Here is a 23,710-nt window from a genome sequence, read left to right on the forward strand (position 1 = left end):
AAGGCAGTGATCCAGTGCACTATGATTCTTGTAACTGAATCATTTTTGTGGTCTCTCTGGGTGTTATTAAATTTAATGTCAGAATAGTAGGAAAGACGTCTGAAAGCCATTTAATATTGTCACTGGAAAGAAGTTAGATTATGCTCAATTTCTGACATTAATGTGCTACTTAAGATAATTTATCATATTGTGGTATTAAGAAAGACATCCTTTTTACAGTGGCTGCTGTGTAGCATTCTAATGTGCTATTTTTCTTTAGCATGGTGGGAAGCCTTTTTCATGCAAAATGTTATTTTCTGGGGTTCAATTCAGCTCATTCTTTATAATACTGCATCACTTACAACAGCAGCTTTAAGTGCTTGTCTCTTCCAAGGATTCTGTCAATTTTTTTTATGTTAGGATGACAGAATCCTCCTATGTGAGACAATTGAAGTGGAGCATTTAAAGACAACCTGAATTGTCAGACATGTTTCTTGGACAGGTATATGCATACTGCTCTCCATTTATGAGTTTTAGACATTTACTTTCATTTATGCTTTACCAAGCCATCGCTGAGATACTGCAGTATGATTTACTGATCATGCAGGGTTTTCTTAAGCGTGCTGTGTGTCCCATTCACTGGTTCTTACAATGGTTTGATGACGGATAACAAATAGGTACTTAATTTTGTCATTTTTACTGCTGCTCGTTCCCTAATGACTGAAGCGTTATTTCTGATATAAGTCATGTGTCACAGTAAGTACTTGCCTATTGATGTAGGTAGAACTGTATCATCCAAGGTACTGGCATCCCTGCCAAAATGCCTTGAACTGCTTAGACAAGAATGTGGAAAAGTGAGATAAAAATACAGAAGTTTTTGTACTTTATTTTCACCTTGAAAAAATGAAATAGTTTTTCTGCATGTTTTCTGAGTGTACAGAATTAATTCTCCTTTAGCAGAGTACAATATAGAAGAGATTTTAATTTTTCTTTTTTTTTCAGGTTCTCCCAGGGGAGCTAGATGGTCTATGGTAGAGTGGCAATTTTGCATATAAATTTGCCATCCACTGGTAGTGGCAGTATATGAAAAGCTTGTAAGAGCTACCCACGGTAAACCAATTTAGCAAGGGTTATTTATCTGTCAGTTACAATTAAATCCATGAAAAATATTGGCTCTGAACTAGGACTTTTGTAATTCAATTTACACTGTAGTTGAAAAATAAGTGATTTCATTGGAAAATGGTCTTTATTCAATGGATTGTGAATTCTTTGTAATTTCTTGGTGAGAAATCTTAGTTCGGAATGGTGGATGTCTAAACATAGTTATTTAATTAACCTGCTGTTACACGCCATTTTGTGAACATTGGACAAAATTAACTTCCTGGCTGCACGATGCCTGTCAAGGATGCATGTTTCTAGGGAATATTTAGTGTCCATTCAAATTTGTTATAATGACATTTATTGCTAAAGACCAAATAGCTTGTTCATTTAGGGATTATGATACTGCTGTAATGCAGAATATGACCAGCATTTTTAAAATGGATTCCAGTATAGTGCCAGCACCTTCCCAAAATGCAGACAGATAAAGTAAGAATTTATTTTAGTAAAAAAGGCTTGAGCACATGTATTTAAAAATTTTACATGCTTTTTAATCCATTCCTTTTATTTTTTTCCTTCTCATTATGTCTAATATGAAACTTGACAACTATGTAAGCATCAGATGCTAACAAAGCATCACTACAAAAACATAAACACTGCACATCCATTGATTTCAAAGGAGGTGCCATATGTTACAGTTATGCCTGTGCTAACATACTTGGCTGGGTTAGGATCCTAATTTCCTCAACATTCAAAATGCCATGGAGCTAGTCATTACCTAGTGAATTACTGGAGTCTTCTGTGTCTACATGTCTGCCCCTAATTAAACCATGTAGAGTGTTTGGCACCCTTCACTGAAAGATGAATGACCAATTTTGTGAGATATATATATATATGTGTGTGTGTGTGTATGTGTGTGTAAAATTTTTTGTATTTGTTGTCTGAAATGTGGTAGAGGTCTGTGACAGTCTTAAGAACAGAATTCAAATTATCTGGTTCTTTAAGTGTCAGATGGTCCTTCCCCTTTCTCTGGTGTCAGAGTTTAAAGCCTTTCCATCTCTCTTGATTATGGGATAATAATCTATGAGAACCTGATTGTCAATCTCCTGGCTGTTTCTGTCTAAAATTATGTAGGATTGTGTCATTCTCTTTTGTTGATCACTGGTTCTTTTCTCTGCAAATTCAGCCTTGGACATGATTTTTTTTCTGGGACAAAGCATGCCTCACTGATCTTGGAGGAGTTCTTTAATGTGCATCTTTGTGATAGTTTCATTCAATTCAGATCCAAAATATATGGGCCTTATTAGATAAAATTGCTAGTTGTGACCATCAGTCTCACCTTCAGCTGTCAGAGAGTTACTTCAGGTTTTGGGTTTCACAGATTTTTGGTCTGTCTTTTGCTTTTTCCAGACCTGCTTTCTGGCACTGACCAGATGCTCTGCACTGTGTTGATGAGCCCTGAAGCCAGCCCATTATTTTGGTTGCTGTCACTCCTCTGTCCTGTTCTCCTCAACTCCAGCTGGTTCAGTATCTTGGGGAGATCTGGAAGTTACAAGCCCACACCAAGGGGTCACATGGGATTGGCAATGCTGGAGAAGGTCTCAGCATGGGAACAGTGGCTGCGACGTGACCGTGGGGCAGAAGGTCTCTCCTTGTGACCCTTTGGTGTGAACTGGGGAAACCAGTATCAGAGGAGGAGGAGGGGTGCAAGGGGAGGAAGGGCTGCCACCAGCCAGGATGTACATCCCTGAGTTTCTGAGATATTTTAGTGTTCAGGTGAAAATTGTTAAACATACATCTAGATTTGACTTCCATAAAGGTTAAAGATCTCAAGGCCTAGAGTTTTGTCTCAGGACTCCAGCAAGTTACTGATATTTGAGTGGATCTGTGATTCTCTAGTGATGTCATGTTTCTAAAAATAATGGGGTTTGGCCCCAGAGTCCTCCACACAGCCTTGTCTTCCCCACAGAAGACTTTTCTTTTTCCCCCCTCTTTTTTTTTTTTTTAGAAATCTGCCCTTTTGCCAATTTGTCTCCTTAAAATCCCGCGTGTTTACATAAAACTGGTGTGATTTTTGTTTCTATGCTTCAGCATCTATCCCTTAGGTTTGCCCTCGCATAGCTAGAGCAAATGAATTCTAGTGGCTGTTTTCTTTTGTTGCCTTTCTTTGTCGTGACATCCACTGTAAGCTGACAGATAGAATTAAAAAAAAAAATTCCTTGAAAAAGTTTTTCTCAGTTTTCCTTCCCCCTCTCAGGCTCAGTTTGGAGGCATAGAAAGGCACAAAATTAATTTCTGGGCCTAGGCAGCAATATGGAATACACATCATAGGGTCACCCCAAGACAGCTCTGAAACTCTCTCACCCTTGCCAGAGTAGGTTAAAATTACAGCCATTGTTGTGCTGGGTGAGGGGCCTCTGACCTTATGCCACCCATTTCTAGAGGTTTTCCAAATTAGGTGCTTGTTTATTTATTTTTTTTTGAATTCTTTATCTTATAATGACATATTCAAGATACATTTGCCATCTTCTTTTCCGAAGCACTTTTGATTTTAATAGGATTTCCTTCAGCAATTCTGCTGACCTCCTGGTTTCTGCAGAAACACGAATTTGGAAAAGTTCAGTAATGCAGTGTGAACCCCCGGTGTACAAAACCCACCAGATCAGAGTCAGTTAATTAATGAGATGCTTCAGTTATTTCCATGATTTAGGCTGTCTTCAGGCACTGAGAAAAATGTTAATAATGTGCAAATACTGTGATATTTATGTTTCTTTAATTTTTATTTGCAGAAATTGAACTCAAATACAAACCTAGCCTCTTTTTCTATCAACATCCTCATTAAAATAGAGCCTCTATCCAGTATTCAATGCCTGCATGAATGTCTATGTACAAGGTCTTACATCCTTCATAATTATAAACTTCCACTTGTAATTCTTCTTACTTTGAATTGTTCTCTGCATTGAAGAAAAAACAACAAAGGGGGAAAAAAGGTAGTAATGATACCCACTTTTAGCAAAAAGGGTCATTCCCATCTCAGGATGGATGTCTGTCTTAGCTTACCTTAAGGAATCTAAAAGTGGTGGAGTGCCCTGAGCCTGAGATGACTTTTCTGAAATCACCAAATTTGTATTGTCTTTTCTTTTTTGTGTTCTCTCTCTCTCTCTCCATTCACCCCCAGTCCTCTCTTCAATTCCCGCCCCCCCAACCTGTTCTTTTTCCTTTATTCTTCCATTTCTTCATTCATTCTCCTCTAAATTGGCTTTCTTGTGTTTCCTTGCTTTGTAAAAATGTTAGCAGTAGCTGGTACTGCTGCAGTTGGAGCTGACCCCAGAAGGCTGGACATATTGTGGAATAATTGCCCACGAAGGGTGATCCTGAATGGGCCTGAAATTAATTGCACTTAATTCTAGTAATTCATTTTCATAAGCAAATAAAAGCATTACAGTGCAGTCATTGATGATTTTCTCCCTAGTTATGGGCCAAAGTTACTTTCAGATTTACAGGCCCATGTTATCCTGAATCCTCCCCTCCCTGCAAGCCCTTGTTTCTGGATGATTTCCTGCACCACGTATTGTTGTCTCTACAGGTGAGCATGCCTTGTGTGTGAGAACTAGATAAAGAGACCCAGGGGAAGCTGCAGTTCAATTGATCCTTGAGGCAAGAGCCATGCTGGCTCTATAGTACTCATACGACCCTGTTTTCCTGCAGTATTAACTCCAGAGGAATACTGGGATGAACTTCAGAGATGAGAATATAAACCTGTCACTTAAGATTGGTCCTCAACCACAGGCATGCAGGAAGTGTGAGAAGAGTAAACAGTATTACACCAAACCTTTCCTTTATACCCACAGAAGCATGTGTGTGCACCCAGGATCTGCCTGCTCTTAGGTTTTGCTCTTGTGAAGGGATATGTTTGAGTGATCTTTGTGCTTGATGGTACTTCCATGAGCATTTCTGCTTTATTTCTGAGTGAAATCAGCCTGGCTCAGCATCATGAGTGAGTGTGACACATTATAATGCTGCAATTACTGATAGATACCACTTACAGATATATTTAGTGGGCAGGGAAACTAAATGTGAAATCAGTGTTTTTCTACTCTAAAATCAGCTTTTATACACAAAACACTAAAAGAGGAACTCCCTTAAGCTGCTTTTCTCTCCCCCATCCCATTTGTCTTGAAAGCTCACTTCCACTGTAAAAATTAAGATGACCCTTGAGACCTGTTAAGTTTGGGATCTGATTCATCATGGAAAGCTGTTGTAGTATGTTTCTGATTCAGAGAGGTGGTCTTAAAAAGCTAGTTTTTCACACAAGGATTTTCTGTGGCTGAAGCCATCATTGTGTTTAGGAGGAGCAATGCTCTGATGGAGGTAACTTGCTGTTTAAGTCAGGAGCAAACCAGTTTTCCTCTTATCCAAGCTCTGGCTGCTGTAATCTAATAATAGGTGGAAGAGAGAACAGGAAGGACTGTTTAGGTAAGTGCTTTGAAAACAGCATATATTTTAAAATTCATTTTAATCAAGTGACCCTGAAGTGGGCATTTATACTTACATATATTTGTATATTTAGGGTTTTTTGTTTTTGGTTTTTTTTTCTTTTTGCCCTGAGGGAGGTTATTTTTTATGAGCACCTTAGTAGCATGTCAAGGTTGAGCTAGCAGGCTAATACACAAAGCTGGCTTCATGCAGCTTTTATGGGGAAACAGCCTTGAGTGTGTCACCTCTGATGCACTTTGCTTTTGAGGCAGCTGTTTCATTTATTCTAAGGTTTGCTTGTTTTCTGGGACTGTATTTTCATATTTATATAACCCTGAAAGGCAAAAGAAAAGAAAGTGTTGAATCAGGGGACTGCTTGAGTCAATAGGTGGAAGAATTAGCTGCTATGTTTGGTGGAGCCTCCTGCAGTGTTTATGGGAAGGGTTGGTTGTTTCTTAACCTCTTTGTTTGGAAAAAATGTTGGGGAAGAGCTTTTAGAGCTGCTTTGTGGAAAATATTTCCTTTGAGGGTACTTGAGGAATTGTGTAGGGATGCCTGTGTGCAGCTTAGCCCCTGTAGAGGGGAGGAGATGGAAGAATGGAACAGTTGAGAACTTAAATGTTCAAATTACCTGCCCTTCCCAGCTGATAAAGGCAGGGACAGTTCAGCATGGTGCTTCCTGCTGCTCCCACATCTGCTGTGGGTAATCCTGGCTTGGGCACTGCATTTCACTGTGCACACTGGGTGCAGATGTGTCTGCTGTCACCTTTTCATCTTGTCTGGAATGAGGGGCAGTCCCTGAGGGTGACTCAGCCTGCTCTGGTCTCTGCGTGTTGCCTGCGTTTCATGTGCTGTGCTTTGCTGAAGTAGGTTTTCAGCTTTGGTTCTTCCTTTGCCAGTATTTCTCTGAATACAGAAGTGACAGGCAAGTGCTGACTGCAAAGCCCATTTTTTTGGTAGACACAAAGAATGTGTCCATGGAATAAGTGCACACTGTTTTAATGACATAATGTTCTCAAAACGATGTAAGTAGGATTTAAGCAAATCCTTACAGACACTTGGCAGATTTAAGCAAAAGACTTACTGAAATGGAGAATCTTTCTTTATCAGAGACAAGTGCTTTTGAACCCAGCTTCCACATGCAATATCCAGCTCAGGGCTAAAAGTGAGCCTGTCTCATAGAACCATAGAATTGTCTAGGTTGGGCAGGATCTTCAACATCAAGTCCAACTGCCAAACCCACCACTAATGTTATGTGCTTTAACAGGGGTGGGTGTTCATGGCTCAGTAGCAGTGTTGGAGAAGCTGAAGGTGCTGATGGATGCTGTGGAAAAAGCAAATGTAAATTTGCTGTGGTGTATCACAGCCATAGAGGCTCTTCAACCACCTGGTTAACTCTGGTGCTGTGAGAGTTGTCTGGTAGTTGGATAAGGAGATTATACTGTTGTTCAGCTTGTTATTGAAACATTTCATACACCGTGGAAAAAGTAATTCTGACTGAACATTGCTTTTCTCTGCAGTTTGATCTGCTGGGCAGTTCAGAGTTGAAGTTGCACCTGTAATAGTAATTTACTTCAGTGCAAGGTGTATAAAACATGCTGGTTCTGACGTGGGAGCATTTCATAAGGATAAATGGTTTTAAGTGGGTGTGAGGTAGTATTTCACAGGTTTTTAAAGTAAGAGTGTGTTTTCCAGGAAGCTTAAAAGAAGCAGGTGTGCAACTGTTGCTGAATTTTCTGAAACCCAGTCACTTGGCTCCCAGAAGCTGCTTTGGAAACCACAGCTAACATGTTGGAGCTTTCTAAAGATACTGTCTTAAAATCCTGTGTGTAGGATGTCATGATTTGTAGTGCTGCAATAGAAATGTGCCTGTGAGTGGTTTCTTTTCAAGCTTTTTGACCTTTTAGTGGTTTGTGGTTTGTTTTTTTTTTCCTTCTTTTTTTTTTTTTTTTCCATTAAATCTGCAACTAACTACTGAAGAGCCTAGCAATGACAGCATAAAGGCAACTGCCTGGGACAGTTGTAAGAGAAACACCTTTTTTTTTAGAATATTATGAATGAGAAAGTTTTTAGATTTGTTTCAAGTGCAGTAGCTGTCTGAGCCTTGTGTTACTCAGACTGGTATTCAAAGTGTCCTTTTGGTCACACTAAGTAGTTGAAAGGCAGGAGACCAGAATTTTCTTTTCTTTGGCATTGTGTTACACCTACAGTGGATCATGCTTGCAGATCAGACATTTATAAATTGAGTTGGTAAAACTGGAACAGTGTCAGCTGCAGAGACAAAGTGCACCTTTAAAACCTAATGAGTTCAGTGAAGACCCCAGGCTGGAAAATCTGGCTCTGTTTTTGTCCCACGGTTGTTCTGACACACCTAAACGTTACAAACAAACACATCATGGGAAGGGGAGTGGGTTTGGGAGGAATGTTTTGCATGTGTTTATCTGTAGCTGGGAACTCAAGTTGTTGCTTTCTTCTGAATTCTTGCAGGTGAAAGTGATGGTAAGGATTTGTTCCTCTCAAGGAGCACACGAAACGTCTGAATCCATGTCCTTCCTAAAGGTAGACCCACGAAAAAAGCAAATCACATTTTATGATCCAGCAGCGACTGGGCCTTCCAATGCAGGTCACAGAAGAGGTGTTGTTGCTGTCCCAAAGATGTTTGCCTTTGATGCAGTTTTCCCCCAGGATGCTTCACAGGTACTAGAGTCACTCACATAAACCTCTTAAGTGTTCTCATGGCCACTGCATTTGAAAGCCTGAAGAGTTCCTTCTGTTTCTGGGGAATTTTATTTGAATGAGTTGCCTTAATGCCTGGAAAAAACATGGTAATTAATAGACAAGTGTGTAAATTCTTATATCTTCTGTTTAGTTGAGATGTAAAATTAAGGAATAATAGCTGGGGAGATGGATTTGCTGACTAAATTACCTTCTTGTGTATTCTCTTGTGTGAGAAAGACACACAGCCAGTTTGAAATCCAGTTTTCCATCCAGCTACGTTTTAACCCATTTGATGGTACTGAAATAAAGTCCTTCCCCACAGCTTTCAATGGGAAATAAACATGTACTTTAATAATGTTAAACTAAATGCTGTTAGGAGGAAAGATAAAGCTAATGCCTTTGGATTGTTTTACTGGAACAGGGAACTTTTATATTATCTGCACCTTTTCCAGTTTGTTTGTGCTGTGGTTTTGACTGATTATTTTATATTGATGGTTGTGCTGATGGTGATGCATATTTTTCTTCTGGCCTCCAAAAGGGAGCATTGATTCATTAGTAGCCCCAGACCTGAAATCTGCTACACAGACAGGATGGCTGGTCTTCGAGAGGGTTGGGGTCTGCAGTATATTCAGTGAGGTTGTACTCATGGACACTTGATAATTCCTTCTGAGAAAAATCTTTGGTTCAGAAAATCCTAGAACAGCTTTAAAAAGAAGAACTAATTCAACAGCATTTGAAGAACTACACCAAGTCTGAGCTGTGGAAAAAAAAAATTAGGGTGAAAAATGCAGCACAAAGCATCCAAGGTGAAAATAGTCTATGAATGCTGAGAAAATATGACAAGGTCTAGTTCATAAGCCCCTCCTCAGATCTTCTCCTGGGGTTTTGTTTAATTTTTTGGATCCTAGATTATAGATAGGAAAATATCTATGAAGTCTACGTTCTAGCCAAGCACTAAAGACAGAGGATAACTTGCCACACACATCAGTGCCTAAAGCAAAGGTAACCACATCTGAAAGCTGTTTTTAGGATCCTGCATATGTTCAAACAGAAATACGCAACAGTGATCTCAATATTAGTTCAGAACTGGAAGTGAGGTTTTCTTGCTTGTGCTGCCAGCCTTGCTGCAAGGTGTCTGGTCACAGCCTGCTTGTCTGCTGGTTTTGGCACCAGTCCTTCAGGCTGTTGACCCCTGGTTTGGGATGACTCTTCAGTTCCTTGTAGAGGGCCTGTTGTATGGCCTGTTGTAGTGTTTTTGGGTGATGTTGGCCATTGCAGCCCCTTCTGTGCAGGCAGCATTGCTGGAGGCAAGCTTGCTGCCATGCACCTGCAAACAAAGCCTTATCATTTCACTGGAGTTACATATTTACAGCAGCCCCCTCCCCTGCCCCCGTTGCTGTACTTAATAGATCATCTTATTGTGTATTTGAAACCTTCCCTGACGTGGATAAACTGGTTTTAGCACAATCAAGTATTTTAGTAAATTCTCTTTATTGATGATGATGTTTCCACTGAAAGAGGAAAATGTGATACTATGAAATCTTATTCAGGGATCTTAATGCATTTTCTCCACTATGGATGTCTTTTTAATTCCTGTGAGCACTCCTGAGTAGCTTAATTTCAGTGGAGTTGTTACTATTACTGAATTGCCTTGGCTAAGCTATTATATCAGCAGGAAGCCTGGTTGGATAGCATTCAGTTTGCTACATTAGTCATAGAATCAATATTCCAAGAGAATAGGTTTAATAGAATTGAAAACTATTTTAGGCTGTAGTAGCATATTTTATTTTTTAAGATAGCATAGTTACTAAAATAATAGGACTGATGCCATCAAAATGGGGAGAATATTGTACCTCAGAAATACTGAGTCATTCATTTCATTGCAGATGAATAGTAAAAACCACAGCAGTATATGCTCTTTCACTTATTTGTCTCCAATTTTTCTTTCAGGCTGAGGTATGCTCTGGAACAGTAGCAGAAGTAATCCAGTCTGTTGTGAATGGTGCAGATGGTTGCATATTTTGCTTTGGTCATGTCAAGCTTGGTGAGCTCCCAAATTCGTTACAGTTAATTACTATGTCAGTCTGGTAATTACATGCTGTCAGCTCCTGGAACAATAAACCTGGAGTATATGAATAGATTAGAATTTAATTTTAATTAGCTTTGCAAACTTATCACAGTTTATTTCTACACTGTAAGTTTTAATTTGAAAAGGTAACATGTAGCATCAGATTAACTTATTTAAGAGCAAGTTTATGTAGGTGCATTGTGATGAAAATCAAAAGATCAGAGATGTTTTTAACATTAATTTGCTGTGAGTCTGGCTTACAAAACTTGCAAGCCTAGTTGAATAAGTAGTAATGGATTGTTAATTACATACTTTGAATTTTTGCATCTGTTCTTTCCCTTATCTGTGCAGCACATGGCATTACATGTAATGTACAGTGGTGATACCGGCTGGCATTACATGTCATGTACAGTGGTGATACCAGGTGGCAATATGAAGACTCACTGTCTAGTACAAGAAAGGTTAATTGTGTTTATGTTTGTCTTTTCATTCTAGGAAAATCTTTTACCATGATTGGGAAGGATAACTCCACACAAAGCCTTGGTATCATCCCCTGTGCAATTTCTTGGCTCTTCAAATTGATCAATGAACGTAAAGAAAAAACTGGAACTCGTTTCTCTATCAGAGTATCTGCTGTGGAGATCAGTGGCAAAGATGAAAACCTTAAGGATTTGTTAGCTGAAGTAGCCACTGGCAGCCTTCAGGATGGCCAGTCTCCTGGGGTTTATCTGAGAGAAGATCCAATATGTGGAACCCAGGTATAATGAATATCACAACATAGATTTTTCTGAGCCTGACTTTTTTCTACTTTTTATTTCCTTTTATCTGACAACAGTTATGACAACTTTTAAGCCAGTAAAAAAAATTTATTGCTTTTAATTTATAAGCCCTTCTCCCATGGTGTACATATTTGTTTCTCTTAGTGCCCTGGAGATTTAGCCAGTTCAACAAGAAATAATAAAAAAAATGCCCCTGTGCTAATTAGTCATTTTCTTGTTTATATTCAAGCTTCAAAACCAAAGTGAGCTAAGGGCCCCGACAGCAGAGAAAGCTGCCTTTTTCCTTGATGCTGCAATTGCTGCCAGAAGCACCAGCAAGCCTGAATGTGAGGAGGAAGATAGGAGGAATTCACACATGCTCTTTACTCTTCACATATACCAGTATCGCATGGAGAAGAGTGGCAAAGGAGGAAGTATGAATGTTCTTACCATACTGTTTATTTCTAAATGATGTGGTCTTGCATTAGTTTTAATAATAAATTGCAATTAACTTAAAAAGAAAAAATGAACTCTCAAGCCAGTTGAGTCAACTTTAACTTTTGTAGCTGTGACTAATATCTGGTTTCCTTACAATTAAATATTTATTTGGTCATTATCCCATGCTGTATTCATTATTCTCTTCATTTGAATGCCTTTTGAATACCAGGTTTGGCTTGAGTCCATGCAAGAACGTGATGTACAACTGTTTTTCCCCTTTTTGTTTTAGTGTCTGGAGGACGCAGTCGTTTGCATCTCATTGATCTAGGGAGCTGTGAAAAAGTGCTGAGCAAGAGCCGAGATGGAGGAGGCTCTCTGTGTCTGTCTCTCTCTGCCCTGGGCAATGTAATTTTGGCCTTAATTAATGGTGCTAAGCATGTGCCATATAAGTAAGTGAATTCTTGTCTGCATTATCTTAAATTTGTGGGTGGTGTTACCTGAGAAATGGATTGCATCAACAATTTACTCTTTCCCTAAGGTGAAGTTAAAGGCAGTTCTGTCAGAGAAGGGTCTGTCTTCTTTTAGTGTCGCTCCTACAGATACATGTATCTGTTCATCTACTTGTCCATATTAACACACACACAGGTTTTTAAATGTTCAAGTAACATGAAATTCTTAGTTACATGGCCAAAAATGGTATAGTGGTATATACTGAAGTTAGGTGAAGTGCTGGGGAGGGTTTGATTGTTAAAGAAAGTGAGGGAAAATGGCTAAGATGTTTTCTTTCCTTCTCTCTCTTTGTTTCCTGGATATGGAATTTTTGGCTGATTGCAGCCAGCTCTACATTAGTGAATAATTCAACCCAGATTTGATAGATTTTCTCTTCTTTTTGCAAATGTAAAAATTGTATTGAAATTTTGGAAAATATTTGAGTGTTGATCAAGTGTGATCATCAAAGGTTGTTATTTCTGTATGTCTTTTTGGATGATACATCTTTTCAATTAAAAAAAAGAAGACCACCATGTTGCACATTAGTTTAACAGAAGCAAATGTTTAGGTGTGTTCCTTTGTGGAGTGTCTCCGACAATAACTTTGTGTCAAACGCACCTGTGGGGAGCCCAACTTACAGACAACAGCCATATTGTAATCACCCTTACCAGAACTTGGCCTTCAGTCCTTAAATTTAATTGCTGCTTGTTAAAGCTGCTTCTTAAAGCATTATAACTTCGGTGCTGTTGTTATCAATCATGTCGTTTCACATATTTATCTAGTGATGCATCTCAAACAGGTGTTTTTTTCTCTCTGTATTAGGCAGAGAGGTATTTTCCTCAGGCTAGTTGCTAGGTTTTGTATGGAGTAGAGGATGTATGGGTTAGAATAGGGAAGGGCAGATCCTTAACTTTGTCACCTACTGTGGTTCAGTGACCAGATGTGACAGGAGTTCCCTCATGTTGGACCAGCTCAGGGGGGCAGTAGGAAGCATGGAACCGCGGGGAAAGATGTCCTGGAGACCAGTGGAGGACAAAATGTCACTTGTCTTGTCAGCTTTACTGTCCACAGTGGAGGATTTGCATCACCAGGAAAGCCTCCAGAGAGAAGTTCTGCTTCCCTTCTGCTATGTCAGAGCAGACCACAGGTGGCAGAATGGGAAGTAGATTAGTTGGGGTGACACTTACATTTCTGGTATCTAACACTGTTATATCTGTTCAGAGATTTCTTACCATTTCTGCTGATTTCTTTTATTTAGTATTAAAAGTGTTTGCACAGAGCTCACAGAGTGTAAATATCCAGGTACTAAGTCTGTTCAGCTAAAAATACAGCACTCATGAGCTTTATTTGTGTAGTACGATCTAAACCTGAGATAACTAGTTATCAGTCAATTGGTTACAATTTTCTAAGCAATAAAATGAGTTCTCATACTGTAAATACCCAGGCAGATAAATTAAAATATTGGTAACTTGGTATGTGTACATTTAGACACATTTTAAGTGTCAATAACAGGAGCCTGTTTCTTATCTTCATGTACCATATATGCCTGAAAGTGAAAGCACAGCTTGTGGTGTAAAATTCTGCAAGAAAAGGTGGTGATTTCTTTAAATATTCCTGGTGTTCTCATTTTTTTGCACAGGGACAACAAGTTGACAATGTTGTTGAGGGAATCACTTGGGAACATCAACTGCAGGACTACTATGATTGCGCACATTTCTGACTCCCCAGCCAATTACGCAGAGACTCTCACCACTGTTCAGCTCGCGTCGCGAATCCACCGCATGAGAAAGAAGAAATCCAAGGTTGGTTCACAAACAAGCAGAAATTAATTCATTTGAAAATGAGTTTTTCTAACCTCTTGGTAGGGGAACATGGGATTTCTCAATGGTAGGAAGTAATACAAAATGCATAAAAGCTCAGGAGAGGAACTGAAAAATGACTTGGCACTGAGCCATCATCCTGCCCCCAGTCCTTAATCCTGAAATTCCCTTCTTTTTGTTTCAAACACGTATTCTTTCTTTGCTTACATGTCAAACTAACTCAAAAGCTTCTATCAATATTAATAAAATCAATAGAGGAGGAACAGAAAACTATTGAGGAGAGAGACAATGCATAATATTTAATGGAAATTGCCTGAAAAGGTATGATTGTTATATTATTACTAATACAGTAAAATCTATGTAGTGTGTTATTTTAATTTACCCTCCCCTGTAATATTTTACCACTAGATGTAGTTGTGATAGTATACACAAAGCACAGAGTATATTGCAAGCCTGACCTTTTAATCAATTCCTGTACATGTATATACTTACTTATCAATTGATGCTAATAACTTTTCCCTTACTTGTCATTTGCAGTATGCATCCAGCTCGTCTGGAGGAGAGAGTTCGTGTGAAGAAGGACATGTCCGGAGACCTCCCCATTTGCGACCATTCCACCCACGAACTGTTGCCCTTGACCCTGACCTTCCTGTCCTGAATATATCCAGTGATCCTGATTATTCCTCCAGCAGTGAACAGTCTTGTGATACTGTCATCTATGTTGGTCCCAATGGTGCAGCTTTGTCCGACAGGGAATTGACAGATAATGAAGGTCCGCCAGAGTTTGTTCCCATTATCCCGTCCCTAAATAAGAAGAGAAATAAAGACAATTCTGCTCTTTGTAGGAGCTCTGACAAGGACCATTTTAAATGCAACACTTTTGCTGAACTGCAAGAAAGGTTAGAGTGCATTGATGGAAGTGAGGAACCCATGAAATTTGCTTGTGGAGAAATCTCTGTTGGGTCCAATTGTAGTCCTGTTCCTGGAAGTACAGAAAATGCACAGTCTAAGTTGATAAAGGAAAAAATATCCTCTCCTTCTGGAGGATTTAAGAAATCGATTCCACAAGAAACTGCATCTCCCAAAAAAGGACATAACCTTCCTTTCCAGGCTGTTGCACCAAGGGGTGGCAATGGCAACTGTCAAGAAAATAGCACTCCTCACCTGAAAGCAGAGCTTTCCAAGCTGCAGAGCAGAGCTGACAACAAAATAATAGACTCTATCCTGGAGGGGGAGAGAGAGACAATCACTGATTCCCTGCAGACTTCAAGGTGTAGCCCTTCAAGGAATCCAGAGCAGAATAAGGCCACAGCTGACTGTGTCACTAAGGAGAAGTCCTTGTACGTGAAGAGATCCCTGCCAAGCCCAGCACCTCCCCCTCCACAACAGAGAGAACACTCCCCAAGCTCCAAAGCTGAGAATTTGGAGCTGGACAATAGCAATGCAGTTCGTACTCCTCCTGTGGGAATGAGCAAACAGATGGGAAACAAACCTGAGCAAAACCTTGTAGGAAGCGCATTCCTGGTTGGTAGCAACACCCAGACTCAGTCAGGTGCAATAGAGGTACACAGCTTCAGGTCAGCATTCAGAGGGAAATGTTTTGATCGGGATATACTGACCACCACAGTGACTTTGCAGCAGCCTGTTGAGCTGAATGGAGAGGATGAGCTTGTTTTCACAGTGGTGGAAGAGCTCTCTATTAGTGGAATTATGGATAATGGGAGACCTTCCAGTATCATTAGCTTTAACAGTGACTGCTCCCTTCAGGCCCTTGCCTCGGGTTCGAGGCCGGTCAGTATTATCAGCAGCATAAATGATGAGTTTGATGCTTATACCTCACAGGAGACTTCTACTGGTGTAAATATTGATATTGTTGTGCCCTTTGCTAAGGATCCCTTTACCAGCAGCAGACGTTCCTCCATCAGTTCATGGCTTAGTGAAGTCAGCATTTGTACAATTGAAAGTGATGGAGCCCAGTCTAGTGACAGTTTTGTTGCACAGTCATCTTACAACTGTAATAAGTCCGAGGAATCCTTCAGCTTGGACTCATCCCATTTATGCGTCCCCCTGAAAAGTGCTCTGAATGACAGTGGATTTTGCTTCTCTGAGCTGGAGAGTGAGAGCTTGAGTTCCAGCAAGCTTTCCTCAGGCATCAGCAAAAGCCCTCAAACCTCTGAAACTACCAAAGCATCTCAAATAAAAAGTGCTTTTTGTGTCACTGATCAGCCAGTAAAAATTAAATTTAGTAATTCTCGTGATGCGCCTGTGATAGAAACAATACATTCTAGTCTTCCTAGGAAAACAAAAACTACCTCTTCTCCAATCCACAATAATGCTGTCCTCAGCTATAAAGAGCTGCAGAATCCACATGGTATGTTTGAAGATCCTTGGCTGTTACGCACTGATTATCACTTGGAAGCAAAACCTGCAGACTCGCTGCTGTCTCCAAAACCTCACACGTTTGGTACTGAGAAGCAGCCAGAAAAAGCTGCCCAGTGTTTTGGCACAGCATCCAGGCCAACAAAGTCACAGACTATGCTTGCCTGTTCGCAGAGGGTTGTGGATGGTTGTGAAATGGCCTGCAAATCCTCTAGCGGAGCTGCAAAGAAGTCAGAAGCTGTGATGAAGATGCCACAACTGAAGAGAGGAGCCACCACACTGGGAGTGATGCCAGTGTCACACGCTAACAGTACTTTGCCAGAGTCTGTGACCCGAGGGAATTCAGATGCTCCCTTGGCCACTGGCAGCTTGAAATCGTCACTGGGAAAGAAGAACGCACCACAGAAATCAACCATGTTGCCCAGACCAGGTGGGCCAACACCTCCGACACCTCCTGTACGTAAATCAAGCCTGGAGCAGAAACCTGTTGGTCTGGGTAATGGTGGGGGGAAAGCCTCTGGCCTGGACTTTGCCAGAGCTGCTACGCCAAAGTCTGAAGATGAAGCAGATTTGCGGTTGAAAGCTGGCTCTTACTTTAGTGAAAGTGTCAGCTGCAGAATGAACCTGAAAGGTGATCACTCTTTGCCCAAGATGACATCTAGCTTAAAGGTGAAGGCATCGAAGAGTGAAACCGTGCACCGATATGGGAGCCACATGTCTCTGGAGAGGTGTGACAGCCTGACATCAGTTGGATCCAAAGCAAGCATGGTGAGGGAGAGCGGGAGCACTGGCAACAGCCGGGCAGGGCGTTCTGTCCCCAGGCTGGGGGTTCCCCCTGTTGCTTCCAGTGTGGGTTTACCACTGCCCTTCACGGCCCCTGCGCCTGGTAAAAACAGCCAGGCAAAACCCACAACTAACCAGAAGGTGCAAGCCAGTGGGAATAAAACCCGGGGCCTGTCTGCCAGTGGGTCAAAGTCTCTCAGCTCCTCTGTGAAGTCCCTGGCACAGCCTGCAGGGAAGGGCTCTGCCATGGCCCCTGGTGGGAAGGCAGCCCCCCGTTCTGTGCAGCCTGTCAGCGGCAAACCTGGCCGTGGGACCATCATGGGCACCAAGCAGGCCATGAGGGCAGCCAACAGCCGCGTGAACGAGCTGGTGTCGGGCGGCTCTGCCAAGGCAGGGCATTTCCGAGGCTCCACCGACTCTGACAGTGGCAATGACAGTGGCATCAACCTCAGTGACGAGAAGTCACAAATGCCGGTGCTGCCGTCTCCGTACAGCAAGATAACGGCACCGCGGCGGCCACAGCGCTACAGCAGCGGGCACGGCAGTGACAACAGCAGTGTCCTGAGCGGGGAGCTGCCGCCAGCTATGGGCAGGACGGCTCTGTTCTACCACAGTGGGGGCAGCAGTGGCTATGAGAGCATGATCCGGGACAGTGAGGCCACCGGCAGCGCCTCCTCAGCACATGACTCCATGAGCGAGAGCGGGATGTCATCGCCGGGTCGGATGCGGAGCCTTAAATCTCCCAAGAAACGGTCAACAGGTAAGACATGAAGGGGCAGGTGGCCAGGTGTCTGCTCGTGCTCCACTGCATCCTGAGGGTGGAGGCAATATGTGGCATCTCTGACAGAGCAGAGAGGAGGCTTGGAGAGAACTCAAAGCAGGGAGGTGGACTGACTGCATGCGCTTGTGTGTGCATGTGTATTGCTGTGACAGCAGCTACTTGTCATTTATTTTACTTCAAAGCTGCAGGTGTGACACAGGTGCTGTGGTGGAGAGGGCAGGAGAGGTGTGGGGTGCCCTGGGGTGCTGGCAGCCACCTGCTGCCTCCTCCCTTGCAGGGAGGCTGCCGGCAAATAGGGGACATTCCTTCTTCCCTCAGCAGGTGGCCCAAATAGGAGGGTGTTATGGGTGGGTTGGGAAAAGTGAGGTGCTGGGTGAGTGCTGATGAGTTTTTGTGAGGAACAAGTGAGTAATCCTGGAAGACTGGTGAGAGAAGGGCAGTGAGGAGAGGAGGAGCTCTGCTGCTAGGTGTCTGTGAGGGAATGCCAGAGACACCAGCTGGGACTGTGGTTTAGAAACAAAGGAATAGGCCTGGAGGTGAGAAGAGTGTTTGTGAATTAATGAGGATTGCTAAATGTGCATTAGTTTACCCAAAGGTAAGGCTTAGAGGCAGAGCAGTAGGGCGTGTGCGTAAGGTGCAGCGACTCCTAGGTTAATGCTACCAGCTAATCGCAAAATTATTGTATTGCACTGTAATAGTATTTATATTAAGAAATTTCAGGGTGTATGTGTGGATACTATAAGCAGTAGGAAACTGACTGGGAGAGCTGCTTGGAAGAGGCAGCTCTTGCTCACTGTGTCTGACCACATCAAGCAAAGGTGGGTGTATGGGAACCAGATCCCCTTTTCTTCCCTCTGGTGCCTTTCCTTACTGCTGTCGCTGGTGGTGCTCGTGTAAGTGCAGCTGCAGCCAAGTGTATTTGTAGCCAGCTTCAAAATCTGGCTCATGTGATTGGTGTTAAGTGTTAATTTCTCTGACCTAGGCTGAGATCCTGGGTGTTGTAAAGAATCCATGGCAACCGGTGCCATGTAGTTAGTGACCAGCAGCATCCTCCAACAACCTGGGCATGCTGACTGTTGGAAATATAGTAGGAGCTAGCATCAGCAATGCAGTCTGAACTTCTGGTTCAAAGTGGCAATTACTGCAATCCCTGTAGATACCCATGATGCTCAGTTCTGGCAGTAGAACCAAATGAGTGAAGCTGATCTCATGGTGCTTTCTGGTCAAGGCAACTGAGTTGCTTCAGCAAGTGATAAATCATTTGGGAAACATAGTGCAACATTTTCTGCACTTCTCTTTCCATAGCATATCAGCCTCTTAAACCTTTCCTACAAATCAATATTAACAGCTGTATAAGTTGCACACATATTGAGAAGGCATTACCCACTGATGGATTTGTATTTGTTTTTGCCCCAGGAAGTGCTTATAAGGTCTTTAAAAATGACAAACTATTTCTTTTTCCAGTTGTAATTGCTCTATATCAGTAAATTATGTATTACTTTTTTGGAGTGCTTTAGACTTTGAGAAAATAATGTGTTTTATTCATGAAATGTGGCTTACCAGGAAGTGTGTCAGATATTTCTTATGAGAAATGTTTGGTTCAGACCCATTATTGTTCTAAAATAATTGTAATTTTTGCACATTATTAGATATTCTTGGAGTAGCTTATGTTACACCAGACTGTGTTGGAGTCTCTTGATTTAAAGACAGATCCTACTCCTGTATGTGTCACTGTAAACCTGTCCCCTTATCCTATAACTTCATTCTTGGAGTAATGACGTTGACCCTGGCTTGTACAGTGGAAGGAGATGAAGTTTGCTTGCTTATTGCATGTGTTTGACCTCTGTTTGGTGTCCTTCTCAGAGGAATCTCCTGTCACCAAAGCAGTTACAGGATCAGGGTTACAGTACGTGGCTTCATCCGACAGGACTATAGTGGTGTTTCAGGCTAGATGGATTGGGGTTGTGAGAATGGTGTTGTAGAAGTAGAAGCAAGTGTTCCGCTTTTGAAAACATTCCCTTTTTGTTCTTGTTACTTAGAAATGAGCAAGGATGCAATTAAGAATGAGGGATGTTTTTCCTAAGAATATGTAAAGCAGGTAGCTTTTTGGGTATCAATGGGGTTGTGTTGCTTTGGGGGTGCCTGCTGGGATTTTATCCGCATTTCATGTTGAAGTTCATGACAGGGCTTAATTGACAGCCTTAACATGTACTTACCTCTCCTGTAGAGGTCTCAGCCCAGAAGTTACTTTGGCAGCATTGTCCTTCAAGCAGAGCTGCATTGTCTGTTTGATGTGCTCCCTTTTGTAAGAGCAGAAGAAACAAGACTCTTGCCTCTGAGTTAGTTTTTAATAAGAGGAGGCTATTAAGTACTAAATTTATTGTCACCAGTCACCTAAAGCCAGCTTATACTTACTGCTACTGTGTGTCATTTCAGCTTTTTTCTGGTGGCCTTCATACCTCCTTTTTTTAGGGATTGGACTGCAGCCTTGTTAATGTTGCCTGACCAGCTCTATGGACATACTTGTCCTTGACACATGTACTGTAAAGGCCAGCCTTTAGAGAATGGAAAGAGACTTAATAATCACAAAAAAAAAAAAAAATGCTGGACACCAGAGTCCCAACTCTTGCAATCAAAAGTATCACCATTTTGGAAGGATATAACTCAGTCTCTGCTTCATGAAACTTGAACCCTAGCAGATGCATCATGGTGCAGTATGATTTTCTTGGTAAATCTGGGAGCATTTTATTGAAGGTTCCCAGAATTGGTGAGTTTTGTCATGCACTGAGCTTCTGGGTGCTGGTGCAGAGGCATGATGCATCTTAACATTACAGGTGCTCAAGTTGCAGATCGGTTGATGCCTTTTGAATGCCTCTCAATCCCACAAAGTCACTGAAAACTGCTGGTATTTAGCACCCTAAAATAGCAGTAGTAATTCTGGATGGAACTGTTTGAGCTTTGCAAAGAGGTAGTGCAGTGACAGGGATCTTAAGATAGCCTTGCTTGGCTTTAACTGGGGGACCTGCAGATTTCTAGATAAATAAGCCATTGTCAGTATTAGTTTTAGGTTATTCACTATCTCATTGCCTTTGCAAGGTAATGAATACCATTGTAGTCCACCAAAGAAAAATGAATCCAGAAAATTTTTTTGCAGGGAGAGAATAAAGAACTGATGTTCAGACATCTGCTTTGGGAGAGGAACTGCTGTTGCTCCCATCTGTGAACCAAGTGAAACCTACTTTGTCAAGGCAGTAAACTCAATTAGCAGCCTGAGGGTGTTTTACTAAAAGGAAAGATCAAGAAAAGATTTATTCCTAAGTATGCTGAGAACCTAGATCCTTCTTTAATTCACTGCAGTATGTTCTGCAGCGCGTTTGTCTCTTAGAGCCTGAGGAATGTTTGTTTTCTGTATTTTAGGTCTCCAGCGTCGTAGACTGATTCCTGCTCCGTTGCCAGATGCTGCCTCCTTAGGAAGAAAACCCAGTGTCACTGGCCAGTGGGTTGATCTACCACCTTTGCCAGGCACTTTGAAAGAGCCATTTGAAATTAAAGTTTATGAGATTGATGATGTGGAACGATTACAGCGACACAGACAAGAGGAAACTGAGGTCAGCACATATTTTACAACTGTAGACAACTTAAATTACAATATACAGACAAAGTCCTTGCTTGAATGCCAGAGTGGTGTTCAGGAAATTGATTGCAATTAAAGTACTATAATTATTAATTTTGCAATTCATATGTTGGGGTACCCTTAACACAGAAAATGAAAATGATTACTGTCTAAAATTAATTGTGTCTAACATGACTGATGGTGTAAATGGAAGTTACCAACTAATACATTATGAGAAGACTTCATAATCCTAGCCTGGCTGGTAAAACCTTACAGCCTCCCTCACTGATAGGGTCATTAACTGTTTATGTAAATGGCAGGATTTTATTAAATCAGGGATATACTGAGTTTAACTTACTTGTAATTGGAAAACACTTCAGCTAATTCTATTTTAGAGACCAGAATTTTATGTTCTACTGATGCCTTTTTCCCATTTCTTTTGTAATAGCCTTTCCAGGATGTTGAGAAGGTAGGAATGCATTTAAGAAAATAAGAATTAATATGTTTTAGTATTAACTGTAACTCTGATACTATAACTGGGCTGTGTTTATCATTTTCACTACTGGAAAAAAAAATTATCTACAAGCAGTAGTAATTTCAGAATGCAGAATGCATTAAGAGATGTTTGCTAATACAGAGAAGTGCAACAAATGCTCAAGTGATGTAGTTTGTGGTTCCTCTAGATGAGAATTCATTAATGTAAACTTAAAATAAAAAGACCCCCCAAAACCCATAAAAACCCCACCAACCCCGCAACCAGATAAAGCAACCCACCTGCTCACTCTTACGAGTAGTGAGCTGGGAGCAATTTGTGTCAGACTGTTATGGGCCAACTCACAGCAGGAAAATTCAAGGAATGGCCTTTCTGTGTCTTAAAAGGGTCTGATGTATTTCCATACCAAGCTGAAGATACTAGAGAGGCGCCAGCAGCGAATCAGAGAAATAAAGGCAAAGCATGAATTTTTGAAGGAAGAGTTGGAAGAGACAAAGTGCAGGTTGATGATGGATCCAAATAAGTGGAAAGAAGACTGTAAGTATTTTGCAAAAACAGCATTATGGTCAGCCTCTAACAGATTTTCAGCATGTCAGCAGTCCCACTGAAAAACTTAATCACTTGCTACGATATTTTGCTGAATTGAGTCCTAAAATACTCTATGACTCAATCTGTGTTTCTGTAATATGTGATTTGAACAAAAAAACCATCCAAACCAACCAGAAGAGAACATCAAAATGGTGCAGAGACACACTGTGGTGCTTGTTAATATTAAATATATAATCTTTTATTATTCTTCTTTCCAAAGAAGGAAAAAATTGTCCATATCCATGTTATAGCTGGGAAACTGAGGCATGAGATGTGTTCACAGACTGCGCGCTGTGTGTAACTGGAGCCTCAAGGCAGAGTTTTGCATCTGCTGAACAAAGGGGAAAAAAAAGGCTTAGTTCAAGAGAAATTAAATTTTACTCTACCATAGTGGCTCCTTTGTGACAGAACAATGTTTTACGATGAGCTGTTTCTCTTACTCAGTACTTTTTTGTCTGACAGTTGAAGTGGATCCTGATCTTGACAAGGAGTCACAGGAGTACCTGGAGGCACTGGAACAAGTGACAGAAGAACTGGAGCAGTGTGTTAATCTGTGCAAGTCACATATCATGATAGTGACGTGTTTTGATATCGGAATAACCGATGTGCAAGATGGAGTGAGGGAAGTGGAGGTTTGAAGAGAGGTTTTTCAAGGGACTGAAGGAAGTGAAGCTGGGTCGTCTGACATGAAGAAGGGATAAGTAGCTGGGAAGTGAAGGAGGAAGCGTGAAGACTAAAAAGCAACAATGAATGTTGTAAGAGAAAGAAACAGCTGAGGAATGGGAATGTTCATAAATCATTTGGTGCCTCAACGTGACCTGAGCTGTACAAAGATAAAAGTAGGATCAAGTATTGCTTCTACCAGAGGGAAGTGAAGAAATTTAGTACAAACCATGATGTTAATTAACGAACAAACAAACATGAAATGGAAGTGCCTTTAAAGTTCATTTGATTTTCATTTTTGTATTTGGTGCTAGAATTAAAGCCAGCAAACCTAAGCAGACTACAAAATGTATTCCTATGAAATATTTTATACTGTATAGTGTATTTATGACTAAATGTAAAAAACAAACAACATTGTAGCAAAAGCAATAAGTAAATTATGTTTTCATACCTGAACTTGCCTTCTTGTTTCATAGAAAAGCTGTTTTATGTAGCAGAATTAAAATTGTATTATAATTGTTTTCTTGGTTAGGGTTCAAGATATTTTTATGAACGTTTATCTATTG

At 41.1% G+C, this 23,710-nt stretch overlaps 1 protein-coding gene across 1 annotated transcript in view; it reads left to right on the plus strand.

Moving 5' to 3' along the window:
• Positions 1-23,119, plus strand: part of KIF26A (kinesin family member 26A) — a gene marked incomplete at both ends in the record, with an annotated part of 100,373 nt that extends 77,254 nt beyond the window's left edge. The window contains 11 exons of the mRNA XM_082284306.1: positions 8,041-8,250; positions 10,222-10,315; positions 10,835-11,097; positions 11,348-11,531; positions 11,825-11,984; positions 13,664-13,826; positions 14,382-17,766; positions 21,205-21,395; positions 21,849-21,869; positions 22,280-22,430; positions 22,944-23,119. Of these exons, the coding sequence (XP_082140432.1) occupies positions 8,041-8,250; positions 10,222-10,315; positions 10,835-11,097; positions 11,348-11,531; positions 11,825-11,984; positions 13,664-13,826; positions 14,382-17,766; positions 21,205-21,395; positions 21,849-21,869; positions 22,280-22,430; positions 22,944-23,119 (4,998 nt within the window). The remainder of the gene's footprint in view (positions 1-8,040; positions 8,251-10,221; positions 10,316-10,834; positions 11,098-11,347; positions 11,532-11,824; positions 11,985-13,663; positions 13,827-14,381; positions 17,767-21,204; positions 21,396-21,848; positions 21,870-22,279; positions 22,431-22,943) is intronic.
• Between the last annotated feature and the right edge of the window lie 591 nt (positions 23,120-23,710).

This window comes from Coloeus monedula (assembly GCF_965178545.1).
Source record: "Coloeus monedula genome assembly, chromosome: 6".
NCBI classification, from domain to species: Eukaryota; Metazoa; Chordata; class Aves; order Passeriformes; family Corvidae; genus Coloeus; species Coloeus monedula.